Below are 13,937 nucleotides of genomic sequence, written 5' to 3' on the forward strand. Positions count from 1 at the left end.
ATCCAAAGGATCCAGGGAATTGTCAATCTTGTGTAGGTACCTTTGTTTCTCTAAATCACTCAAAAATTTCAAGCGTTTCAAGTGATCCACTTTGTTTCCGATCTTTTATAAGAAAATAAGGTCGGTGACGATATGTATTCCATTTGTTTACATTGGAAAATACGTCAAACCGGAAGTTCTTTCCCCGCCTCCTATATTTCACAAGCTCAAGGGTGCGTACGCCAGTGATTTGTTGATTTGAGAAAATAGGACATTCTAGAAATAAATGTTGCGTATCTGGATTTTCATTACCACATTTGCAATTTTCTTGAGTTTTGAGTTGACATTGGGTAGTTATTGCTGCTACAACATTCTCAAGCATCCCCATTGGCTGGTAGCTTTTTTTTGGGGGGGGGGGGCTGTAAATAATCTGTGGTTCGGTTCTCTAGAAGAAGAAGTAGAAGCAGATGTAATTCCACAGATTAGATACATAAGTAATCTGTGCTTAATCCCGCGTTTGTTCTGTTCGTATGCGTGTTTAAAAATTGTGAGTTTCTCCAGTTCACGTAATTCGTAATTACAACGTTTTCCGTGTGATGAGAATGAATCATATGCTTCCTTGGAACTACTAATTAGTCCATTGTCTGTATATTAGTCATGGCATCTGAAAGTGAAGGTTTGTATAAATAATATGTACACTTTTTAAATCGTTATCATGCCGGGTTTGCTGGATAACTTATCGGCATATAAGATACTCATGTTAATGTAACAGTTACTTCTCTATTCTAGTCAATTTAAGTGCGTTTTGAGGTTCGAATATCAAGTAGATGTTTACTTTCAATACGGAAGAAAATAGACAATCCTTGATGTTGAAGAATTTTCGTTATGAAGTAAGGTCAACAATTTCTAGACAACTATTGCGGGGCCGTTGTTCCACTTACTCCCTCAAGAATTATGTTGAATTTTAAATTTTTATCCACTTACTGCGTCAACAATTATGTTGAATTTTTAAATATCGACATTTCTCGCCGGAAATCATCCCTCCCCCTCCGATAATTTCAATAATTTGGGTATGACTTAAGATGACCAGACCCCTCTCCGATTGTCTTCATATTTCACATACTTATTAATTGAGGCCTGCTAATGACGAATCTGAAGTTGAGATTTGTTGGAAACTTCTAGAAATTGCAAAATAATTGCGAACTATTAACTCTAGCCCCACGAACCATTGACGTGTGGTTAGGTTAGGCAAACATAGTTAAAATTTGGTGTCGTGGTAGTATCAGGGGTAAATATGCGATATCGCCCGGACGGATTTCTTCAAATTTACAGAAGAAAGTATTTACTGAGATGAGTTTCTTTAGCATTCTGGGCGTTCTTGGAGGTATTTTCTTTCATGGAAAGTAAAAACTTCGTATTTGAATGCTGCCGAACAAGAATTAATCACTTTTTACGTAAGAAATTGGCATTGCCTGCCACATTATGCCGTTGTTTCCTTTGTGTGTGTGCAGATGGCGAGAGCGTTGAAAGTCATGAGATCTCTGCAGTCTTTCCAAACGTGCCTTCTTTTTATGGAAATTTCTATTTTTAACTATGTTCGCCGCACTTTCTTTGTCGTAAACACGTCATGGTGTTTCAAGAAGATGATCATCATCAGAACATGCAACAACTCATGGGTGAAGAAATTCCAATCCATTCAGAAAACATCGAGAGGGTTTGGCGTAATGTCCGGCATTCAATTCCAGTGTTTGGAAAAAGAAAATATCACTTCACAGGATATTTGGTAAGAGTCTAGTTGACGTCCTTTTCATAAGGAATACGTGTCATATATCGTTGGGTACTAGTTTACTATCCTTCGGACAGATTTCTTCATTTCTACAGAAGAAACTACTTACCGTAATAAGTTCCTGTAGTATTGTCTAACATCTGGAAGGTGTTTTGTGTGATGTGGGAATGTTTCATAGCGGAAATTCAACCATTGACGCATAGCCCCACGAACCATTCATACATAGCCCCACGAACCATTTCCGGTAAGGTTAGGTTGGGTCACAATAGGTTACAATAGTTAAAAATTGGTTTCGAAAAAAATATGCATAGCCCCACACACCATTCTCGCATAGTCCCACAAACCATTGACACATAGCCCCACAAACCATTTGCGGAAACGTACGTTCTTCAGTTACAAAAACAATTTTTTTAAAAATAAAATTGATCAAAAAAACGTGAATACACGTTAAAAAATGATCCGCGAAGCAGATAGGTAAGTACAAATGTCAAAAATTGACAAAAACTCAGAAGTTATAGGTCTCCGAAGGATAGTAAACATTTACCGAAAATCGAGAGAAACCGATGTCCGGATATGCGTGATTGAACGTACTGAGGTCATATTTCGATGATGAAGCACATATTTAGGGGTGAAATGAGTGCTAATGGAACCTAACCCAACAGGCCTAACCTAACCTCGTAGGGATACCTCGTTCCCGTGAATGGTTAGTGACAAAGTGTAAAAAGAAAAACTTACTTACCCTACGGATGCCGGAGCGCCGGCTGTCTGCTAGCATGGCCAAACGTAACCCAACCTTATCATGCATGGTTTGTGGAGGTAAACATGACAAAAAAATCAAAATAGTATGTAATTTTCCATCATGAAGGTTTGAAACACTGCTTGCGCACTGAAAATCGACAGAACACAAGCGCCATATTGTCTATTACAGAAGCGGAACAAGTAACACAAATAATCAATCGTAATATGAAAAGTTGACACTATTTTATGGAAAAAGGCATAACTTCACCTTAAAGAATGTTCCGCAAGGCAAAATAGGTAAGTACCAGTGGTAAAATTAAGGAAATGAATGAGTGAAAGGTGTCCGGGCGTTATCGCATATTTACCGTATCAGGATCTAGATATTGCAAAATAATTCCGAACCATTGATGCTAGCCCCACGAACCATTGACGTGTGGTTAGGTTAGTTTCGGTTTGGTTATGCAAACATAGTTAAAATTTGGTGTCATGGTAGTATCAGGAATATATATATTTCCTTGTGAAACAAAAACTTTCGCGAAAATCGACTCTTTCCATTCCGAAAACTAACACCTTATTTTAGTTATTTTGCAATTTCTAGACGTTTCCGGCAACTTTTAACTTCAGATTCGTGATTAGGAGGCCTCAATTAGTGAGTATGTCAAATATGAAGAAAATCGGAGAGGGGTCCAGTCATCTTATGTCGTTCCCTTCACTTTAATGTAGAACATACTTTTTCTGGGTTTTTTTGATTATAAAAAGTAATTAAGTTCTCTTCATAATTAAAAGTCAAAATAAATGGCCCAAGTTTCTTTTATTTATTGTGATTTGATCATGATACAAAATCAAAGGATCCCGGCAGGGTCATTCCATGCCAAACCATGCAATGGTGGTTGCATGACCATTTTAGAAAACTTTCATTTTTAGTACATAGGTTTGTACATGTTTCTAGATATCAAAACCAATGTTGAAAAAAAAAAATTGTCTCTAGTTCTCCTGGGGCAGCCATTTTTCCAACATGGCGCATTTCTTTTTTTGCTCATGTAGCAGTATACAGAAACCTTAATATCTTAAAAACCATTAAAGCTAGAGACCTGAAACAAAATTCATTTTGTAGCTAATGAAGTATACTTCCTATGAAATTCAGGTATCTTTTGCTTGAAATTGCATCGTAAGTACGAAAATTATGGTGGAAAATGGGGTAACAATAGTTAAAAAATTGCATTTTTAAGCGCGATTTTTTTAATGAAGGGCTTTAGTCTAAGGCTTGATTTCTTTTTTACATGTGTACACCTACCTGCAGGGTGTCTGTAAATAAAATATCAGTGCTTAGAAATGCACCCCCTTTTTACAGCATGGGCTCACAAATGGCCTCCATTGAATTTCGAGTTTTCGGGATTAAATATCTGATGGGTCCCCTTTAAAAATTCTGAAATTTGGCACATAGGAAGCTCTTCATGAACCTAACTCACAGTAAAAATCTCAACTTTTAGATTCAACTCGTTTTGGTCAATATGAGGTAACGTATGTCACCTAATTTCTAACGTTGCAAAGTAAGGTTAAACTACATTTCATACTTAGAATAATGAAGTCTTTTGTTTTTCTTTTTTAAATTTGGGTTAATTGAAGCCTCATAAAATATAGTAACATAAGGTTTTAATACTTGACTTACCATTAATTGAAATTACAAGGTATGACAATTGAAAATCTGTGAAATCTCATTGCGAAAGGTTTGATTTATTAGGTACCAATGGCCAGTTAGTGTTGTCAGCTCCAGTTTCCTATTCATTCTCTTTGTTGAATCAGGCAGAATTCTTTGTTCTTTCACTAAGTTCCTAAGTAAATTATATCAGAAACTTTCAATTCATCACATATATTTTTTCTTGATCAAGTGGTAGCAATCAAACTGATGATTCTGACCTTTTCAACATTAGTTTTTGCTAATTTACATTTTTCTTCTTATAATTTCAATTATATGATTGTACTGGCCATGCAAAGGATTAGCACACTTGCTTTACTTTTCTTCAGTTCTAATACTTTGTGGAAAGATACTTTCCAGTTTCCTTTGCACTCCTTGTATGATGTGAATATGTTTCGAGCAAGAGCACTTTATTGTTTTTCTGCAATCAGCCTCCTCAGTTTTGAAACTGGAGACACATCAAAAACAGAACAGACTTCATGCATTTCCTTTAGTTTTTCTTGTGTTGACACAATGACTTTCCATTCTAGCATTTAAGTGAGTCACTTGCTCTAGATATGAAAATTTTACTCCCAACATGTCAGGCATATTGATTTTACTAGTATAAGGCTTACCTGACACTTTTTTGCCTTACCATATGATGCAAATTGATTTTAAAAATTCCCTTAACTTTTTCTTTAAGTGGTAGGCACAACATACTTTACCTAAAAATCAATTTTCAATGGTATTTGCATATTGTCTATAAGCCTGTAGTCTTGACCTAAGAAGTGTTTTATCATTTTGACTGAGTTAAGATTAATTAGGTCTTTGGGAACCTTACGAAAAGTGTATTTGTGACAGTCCTCTCCAGTTAAAAATTCTACAGAACACTCCATTTCCAGTTGCAGATAACGATCATTCACAAGTCACTACTCTCGGCACATTAGGCAAAGGAAGAATCACAGCAGAGATTGTCCATGCACAGATCAATTCCAGGCTTGCCTCACATCCTATCAAAACCTGTCTCTGAATCTTCTCCTATGCATGACTCACATCTACTTCAACAAATGTCTTTTCTTGAGGAATATATATATATATATATATATATTAACCAGCTTTCACCCTCCAAAATAAAAAAGCCTACTTTCAGTGGAGTGCCCAAGGAGGGGTTGGTTGGGGGGTCATAATCCAATACCTTTAGCCTAGTATTCCATAAACAATTACGTCAAGGGCAGGATAATGTGGCAAAAACAGGGCTTTATTCTTAAAAAGTATATGTTACCCCATCCCCTCCCTTTCAAAATTCCTGAGCATGCCACTGCCTATCTGAAGCTGCATGTACTGCTACATTTAAAAAATGTGAGGGAGCTCAGTTTTGGAGCTGACAATACCAACTGGCCATTGGTACCTAATAAATCAAACCTTTTGCAATGAGATTTCACAGATTTTCAATTGTCATACCTTGTAATTTCAATTTATGGTAAGTCAAGTATTAAAACCTTATGTTACTATATTTTCTGAGGCTTCATTTAACCCAAATTTAAAAAAGAAAAAGATTTGATTTGATTTAGTTTATTTTACTTCGCGTTTTGTGCCTCTTGGCTAATTTGCGAAGATGGGGATGAGTGATGAAATGATGAAATTGATGAATGGACATTCACAAACAACCAAGCCCGACCGGGATTCGAACCCGGGACCCTTGGCGTCGCAGCGCATGAAAAAGAAAATACTTCAGTTTTCTAAGTATGGGATGTAGTTTAACCTTACTGTGCAACGTCAGAAATTAGGTGATATACGTTACCTCATATTGACCAAAATGAGTTGAATCTAAAAGTTGAGATTTTTACTGTGAGTTAGGTTCATGAAGAGCTTCCTATGTGCCAAATTTCAGAATTTTTAAAGGGGACCCATCAGATATTTAATCCCGAAAACTCGAAATTCAATGGAGGCCATTTGTGAGCCCATGCTGTAAAAAGGGGGTGCATTTCTAAGCACTGATATTTTATTTACAGACACCCTGCAGGTAGGTGTACACATGTAAAAAAGAAATCAAGCCTTAGACTAAAGCCCTTCATTAAAAAAATCGCGCTTAAAAATGCAATTTTTTAACTATTGTTACCCCATTTTCCACCATAATTTTCGTACTTACGATGCAATTTCAAGCAAAAGATACCTGAATTTCATAGGAAGTATACTTCATTAGCTACAAAATGAATTTTGTTTCAGGTCTCTAGCTTTAATGGTTTTTGAGATATTAAGGTTTCTGTATACTGCTACATGAGCAAAAAAGCCATCGCCATGTTGGAAAAATGGCTGCTCCAGGAGAACTAGAGACAATAATTTTTTTTCAACATTGGTTTTGATATCTAGAAACATGTGCAAACCTTTGTACTAAAAATGAATTTTTTTCTAAAATGGTCATGCAACCAAATATTTTAAAATTGGTTGATTTGACATGGAATGACCTGGCACATAGTGGTTCGGATCCCACTTTGGAACTGAAGGTTTCCCGATTAGCCTTACTGTGTATAAAGTGGACTTAAAACAACAAATCAATCAATCAGCATGCTACGAATGCAATTTTAACGTGATTTGATTTCGATTTACCTCTGTTAACACATACTGCAGAGTTTTAGTGATCACAAGCCAGATTTGATTCTCTTAGAAATTTTAACTATGCTTGTCTAACCTAACCTTGCCGGAAATGGTTCGTGGGGCTATCCGTCAATGGTTTGTGTGGCTACCCCTGAATTTTTACACACGTCTGGGGGATTTTAACAACAGATTCGTGATTAGAAAGCCAAATTTAGTTAGTATACCAAATATTAACTAATTGGAGACATTCTCTATATTCTTCATTCATACCTTAAAATAAAGTTCCTAGATGCATTCAACTAAGGTTCCGATTTACTTCTACATTAATTTTCACTAGTCTACTATACTTACAGTCGCTTGTCTATGGAAAATACGTTTCCCACAGGAAGTGCGCATGCTTTCGTAAGGTAATTTTTTAAAAGTTTTTTCTTCTTCTTTAAATAGCCTATAAATAACTTTTTTTTCGGAATCCAAACCGTGCTCATTACTTTAAGGAAGGTTCATATTTCGTGTGATAATGATTGCCAAATTCTACACAATTTGTCTTCCTACTAGGAGAATCTGAAAAAAGAATCATAAAACAATCAGAAAAGTTACCAAATTTACGTTATTGTCCATTTTGATAATTCACGGTAAAAATTTACTTTAGTTCAAACACCTATAATATCTTCGTTTCGTCAATTTTTTACGGTCGTACTTACCTATCTACTTCGCGGAACATTCCTTAACATGTATTGACGTTTTTTTGATCAAAGTGATTGCATTTTTGATATAACGAGTACTTGTTTCTCGTAGCCTTATCGCTTGCTTCAGACACAATATGGTGCGTACACCTTCCTCCATAATCGCGCATCGTGCTCGTCTTTTGTTGATTTTCATTCATTATGCACTGTTTCAACCTTCGGAACCCAAGAAATACCCGTGAACAAAGCTCATCTGATGTATCTTTTTTTAAAAAAGAATTTCACATTTTTTGTAACGAAGGAAATTGTAATGTTTCGTGGCGCCATCCGTGAACGGTTTTTGTTTCATTTGAAATTTTTGAGTCCAAATTTACCAACGATTCCGGGCTCTGCCCCTGGTGTAGTTGAATTACCGTGCCTCCGCTCTGCTCCGGCTACCTGGCCTTCTCTAGAGAGTCCCTGTTAAGGGCATGTTAGAAAATGACCGTAGTCACCTGCCCCAAATGAGCCCGAAAGTTTGAAGAAAACAGTTTCAAGGATACGGAAAACTTACCTGAATTTCACCACGCATCCACGACACGTCATATTAAGCATATACCCACAGCCCATTCCTCTAACGAGTAGGTTACATTCACTGCCACATTTTCGACATTCCTATCCTTTCTTCAAGATCCCGTGTTCAATTAAATTAAAAAAATCCACTGGATCTTCCACACCCGGTACGAATTTCACAACACATCCACGACACGTCATGTTTCTAACTTTCGTTGCAAACACAGACTGTTCGAAACACTGGATACCCAATCAGCATGAACAAAACGCAATCATGACACGTGATGATGTACGAAGGTGTACGCGCCAAAGGATATTCTCCATCGGAGCATAAATTTTCAACGAAGAACATGAATTTCAGCTATGAAACATTCCCACATCACACAAAACACCTTCCCGATGTTAGACAATGCAACAGGAACTTATTACGGTAAGTAGTTTCTTCTGTAGAAATGAAGAAATCTGTTTGAACTATAGTAAATTAGTACCTAATTCACTGCTGGCATAGAAAGGTCATTCATCACCATGAATAGGATGATTACAAACTTTAGAAAAGATGGGTGCACACAAGGTACACTTGAAGCTTCAATGAGGGTGTCGACTGAAGGGAATTAGGAACCCGCAGACAGTTTCATTGATGATGCCATCCACAGATATGCTGTAAAAAAGCCTTGATGCATTAGTCTCCTGTAAATTATTCTATGCTATATTATTATTTTATTCATTCTCATAATCCCATTCATAAAATGATAGGTTGTTGTTGCCTTGTAATTCAAGGGTTCCCAGGTTCAATACCCGGTGGAGGCACATAGTGGTTTGGGTTCCACTTTAAACTGTAGGTCCAGTCCCGATTATCCTTACTGTGCATAAAGTGGACTTAAAACATCAACTCAATCAATCAATCATTAAAATGATAGTTAATTATATCTAATTACTAGACCCCATATTTTATGTAATATCAAAGTACCAAATATGTAACAATAATTGATAAAATATGTACCTAAATATGTTTTATCAAACTGATATGTAGCTAAATATGTAGTATCAAATAATATGTAATATTAACCCATGAGGGGTCACGGGGGATTCGCACACGGTTGATTAGACTGGATGTAAAAAAAATTAACAAAGAAGTACAAAATGAGGTTTTTATTTATCGTAATCTAATCGCAAGTTTAGTATATAGTTTTACTTTTAATGAATAAAACATATTAAGTTTGCTCATTCTAATGAAACAAATTTATCTGTATTTTCTTCCAAAATCGAAAGTTCTAAACCACTTTAAAACATGAAAAAATATACGTATGCATGAAAAATCTACGTATGAACAAAAAAAATGAAAAAAATTACTTTAAACGTCTGTTTGTTGCCTCGTGCCTGGGAGGTGCCTAACAAAATTGTTTGCCTAAAACTGGGAAGACAGTGAATGCTCCAAGCAATTTCTTTATCCTTGCCCGTATACTCAGGCCCTGCTACAACATTTATTTTAGTTTTTCTATATTTTGGTTAGGCAAAACAGGTCCACACTGTTTTCACTTTTAATGATATTGTTAAAATGTTTTGCACGTGTTTCAAATTGGGGATATTGCCAGTGCGTTGGTTGTACTTCGTTGGAGGCTGAAGATGTGCTTTGTTGGTCGTAACTTGGTTGAGCTGCGACAGGGCAAAGGCAGCTTCAATGTGATTAGGATTTTGTGGAGGAATATGACCTGGTGCATGATGCGTCTGTTGTCAAGAGTTGTTAGGTTAAAATATCTGAGAAGGCTCTCACGGGATTCGATTTGAGGGTAAATACCATCTATTGGGTTGGTGCGAATGAAATGTCCGTTTTGACGTCTGGTGGGAAACTCGCCTCAACAACACAACACTGGGATTGACTGAGGTCACGGGTCTAATGTCATAAACTCTGTATACGTGCAGCAAACAAGCTGGAGCACCCAGACAGTCGGGAGGCAGTGTGTTGCTGAACAGGGTCGTCTGAAAGTGCACCATGGAGAACATACAATTGCGAGTGATTTTTCTTTACGAATGCAAACTGGGACATTCTGCTCCACAAGCCGCCCAAAACATTAACAGTGCTTTTGGGCCAGGAATGGCAAATGAACTCACCATTCACCGCTGGTTTGTCAAATATCGTTCTAGTGATACAGCATTGCAAAATGAGCCCCGTGGCCATCGACCAACATCATATTCGGATGAGCTCCTCAGGATCGCCGTGGAAGCGGACCCTCGGAAAAGTGTTCGTGCCATTGCAGACGAGTTAGGTATACACCATACCACTGTCATTCGGCGGCTCCGTGCGATCGGTAAAGTGCAAAAGTTGGACTCATGGGTACCACATGATTTGACACCGGCCAACAAGACTCGCCGTCTGGAGGTGTGCAGTTCTCTGAGTGTAAGGAATGACCAGGACAATGGTTGGATCGTGATCAGCGTCCAGGGTGGTTTCCAAAATAACCTCTCCACCCACAGAAGGTGTTGTTGCTGGTATGGTGGTCTATGGTGGGTGTGATCCATCATGTCTTTCTCAGGCGAGGTGAAACCATCAATGCAGATCGTTACAGTGCTGAACTTCATGAAATGCACCGCAAACTTCTCCGTTGCATCCTGCAATGGTCCACACACATGGTGTCCTCATGTTGCACGACAATGCTCGCCCACATGTTGTGCAAAGGACGGTGCAGGCTCTCCATGAGTTGCAATATGAAACCTTTCCTCATCCAGCATATTCTCCCGACCTCTCTCCCACTGACTACCATCTCTTCCGGCATCTCGATCACTTCCTGACAGGGAAGACCTTCGCTGATGATCCGGTGCTGCAACATGCCGTTGAGGAGTTCTTTGCGTTGCAGACTCCAGACTTCTTTCGCTATGGAATCAAATGGTTGGTTGAGCGATGGCAAGAGTGTGTGGCTGCAGACGGCGACTATTTTGATTAACCAGGTATTGTAGTTTTGATTTTTTTGGCCTTTGGCAATGACGCACCTGGGCCGGACATTTCATTCGCACCAACCCAATAGTTTGTATTGAATTTAATTTAATTTGAATTTGTTCTATTTTGTGTGTCGTGCTGGGTTTGAGGGTGCCACACTATGCTTGCATATTCAATCTTCGCTCTAACGTAAGCATTATAGAGCATCATTAAGCTTTCGATGCTTTTGAACTCCTTGCATGTACACATTATAAATCCCAGAAGTCTCTAAGCCTTGTTTGTTATGAAGTTAACGTGTGAGTGAAATGTAAGTGTAGAATCAAACAGAACTCCTAGATTGTTGATTGTTTCTACCTGTTTATGTGTGTATTCATAGCATTCCGGACCATTTACTATAATATATTATACTACGCTATATTCAAGTTGCAATGTTGTTTTAAGCGCTCAACACATTCTTCTCAAAAGTGCCGATTTAAATTACCTCAGACAGGGTTTTAATCTACCCAACGATTGGTCTTCTATGTTGAGAGACGATGACTGCATTTTAGCCAATGTTTTTAGATTTTTGAGAAGAGCAGGTCTTTTCCATTGTTTCTGAGGTAGTTTTCAACTATCCTTACCTTTTTTTAATGTGTTGTCTTTGCAGGTCCATTTACAACCTGCATTTTTAACCTTTCTGAAGGTACTTTTTACATCCCTATTTTAATTTTTGTGGTAAGGGTTATAGTTAAGGAGATCCTCCCTGCATACATTGAAGGGTGCAAAGTGGCCTAATGTAATCAATCTTTGATCACGGTAGATCTATTTCATGAAATGATAAGGGATATACAGTTGTTCTCTGCTCCACTTTTGTGCTTGTCTAGATTTGACACTGAAGGTTTTTCTGGATTTTAGAGAACGCATGAGGGCTGTTCAGAAAGTTCTAAGAATCGGATATAAAGAAACACACACAATATCAGAATGATTGAGGTTTTATTTTTCAACATAATCTCCTCGAAGGTTAATGCACTTCTGCCAACGACCTCCCAATGTCTTGACACCAGCAGAATATGTGCATTCGTCCAGGTCTGCAAAATAGCCTGTCACTGTGGAGGTGACTTCTTCATTGGACTGAAATTTCTTACCACCCACTGCTTGGACTGCTCTTTTTTTGTCTCAGGCATGTAATGATGAACCCAAGTTCCGTCCATAGTGACGTAACGCCGCAGAAACTCTTGAGGATTCCTCTGGAAAAGCTCCGAACATTCAGTGGAAGTCACTGAGCGAATGCATTTTAGCTCCGATGTGAGCTGGCACGGCACCCGTCTCGCCGAAAGCTTCCTCATGCCAAACTCTTCTGTGTGTGTACTCAGTCCACTTCATGAGCTATCTCCCGCACTTTCAATTTTCGGTCAGCCAGCACCATATCATGGAAATTATTGATTGTTTCTGCTGTGATGGTGGTTGGCAGACGTCCACTGCGGGGTTCATCTTTAATGCTGCCCCGTCCAAGCTTGAACATCGTCGTCCACTTGCTAACAGTGGCAAATGATGGGGCAGAGACTCCCAACACTGTGTCCAATTTGGCTTTGATGGCTGTCGCATTTAACCCCTTCTTCACCAGAAACTTCATGACCACACAAACATCCTTTTGTTCCATGTTGTCACGTCACTTGCACTTTTACTCCTTCACGTGCCAATGGAAACCAGACTATTGGGAGAGTGGCGATGAAATTTTCCCGCACGTTCAGAACAGATGTGGCCTTCTAATGCACATGCTTTTGTTCCGATTGCAACGCCATCTCTGACCGATTCTTAGAACTCTCCGAACAACCCTTGCATTTTATGTTTTTCCATTTTTTTAAAATTTATAAACTTGTCATCCTCTTATTTTTAATGTTATCATTTTGCAGAACAAGTCAAAAGAGATTCCGAAGATCTATGGACTCCATACAAGGAACTGCAAACGACTGTGGAGAACATTGTAACACGACCTGTGAATAAGCTAAGAGAATTGAAGTCTATACTCTCACGCCACAAGCAAAACTACATTACTCTTTTGAAAAACCCAGTAAGTATACGTATTTATTCTGTTGCCATTAAGAGGTGGTATCAAAAAGTTTTGAGACTAGCTCTGTTTAAAAGGAAGTACATTATTTATCTACATTTATACACTATCACCTTCAAAGTAGTACCCATGCACTGCAATACAATGCTACCAGCATTCCTACCACTTCTGGATTGTGTCTTGGAAGTCTTCTTTTTGAAGCATATCAAGCAACTTCTGCGAATTCGCTCTGGATCTCCGCAATGGTGTCAAATCGGCGACCTTTGAGCTGTATTTTCATCTTCGGGAAGAGGGCGAAGTTTGCAGGAGTCAAATCTGGTGGGTGAGACGAGTGCGGAAGTGAGATCATATGGTTTCCGGCGAGAAACCCACATGTAAGGAGAACTCGGTAACAGGCTGTATTGACGTCTTGGAGCATCCAGTTTTTAATGCACCACAGATCCGGTCGCTTTTGTGGAATGTCTTCCCTCAGATGCCTTAACCTTTTAAGTCCCGATTGATCATATGCTGATCATTGGCATTTTTGGCATCCTGATAGATAATGTACTGATCAATGAAACAGAACCTTTTTTCGTCGCCTTGCAACCCTTGTTCATTTTCTATGCTCATGACTTGAAGTGCGTGGAACTTGAAACCAAGCGTCGATATGCATTGACAGCGATGCTGCTGCTCTTCAACTCCCTAATGACATCAGCAGCAGCTGCTAAATTTACACCTCCTGTTTGTCGGCGCAGGAAAAGAGGCATCGAATGACAAAACTCACACAAGTAAGTTGGTGCCAGTGTAAATGCTTCTTTACAATGGTTGTTTACAATCTCATGCCTTGCAGGAAAGCGAAACATACGAGGAAATCGTTTGTCTATTGTTTTCCTTCTCAACATGCCGAAGCAGGTCATGTTCGGAAAGGGGGGGGGGGGGCAATGTTGTCAAAAGTGCAGCGATAACTTTTC

The 13,937-nt window shown here is 38.5% G+C and overlaps 1 protein-coding gene across 1 annotated transcript in view; it reads left to right on the forward strand.

The window, feature by feature from the left end:
- Positions 1-484: 484 nt before the first annotated feature.
- Positions 485-13,937, forward strand: part of LOC145982729 (nuclear pore complex protein Nup205-like) — a gene marked incomplete at its 3' end in the record, with an annotated part of 239,435 nt that continues 225,982 nt past the window's right edge. The window contains exons 1-2 of the mRNA XM_083116091.1: positions 485-655; positions 12,833-12,990. Of these exons, the coding sequence (XP_082972217.1) occupies positions 637-655; positions 12,833-12,990 (177 nt within the window). The remainder of the gene's footprint in view (positions 656-12,832; positions 12,991-13,937) is intronic.

This window comes from Lepisma saccharinum, unplaced genomic scaffold (genome assembly GCF_977018435.1).
Source record: "Lepisma saccharinum unplaced genomic scaffold, izLepSacc3.1 HAP1_SCAFFOLD_378, whole genome shotgun sequence".
Lineage (NCBI taxonomy): Eukaryota > Metazoa > Arthropoda > Insecta > Zygentoma > Lepismatidae > Lepisma > Lepisma saccharinum.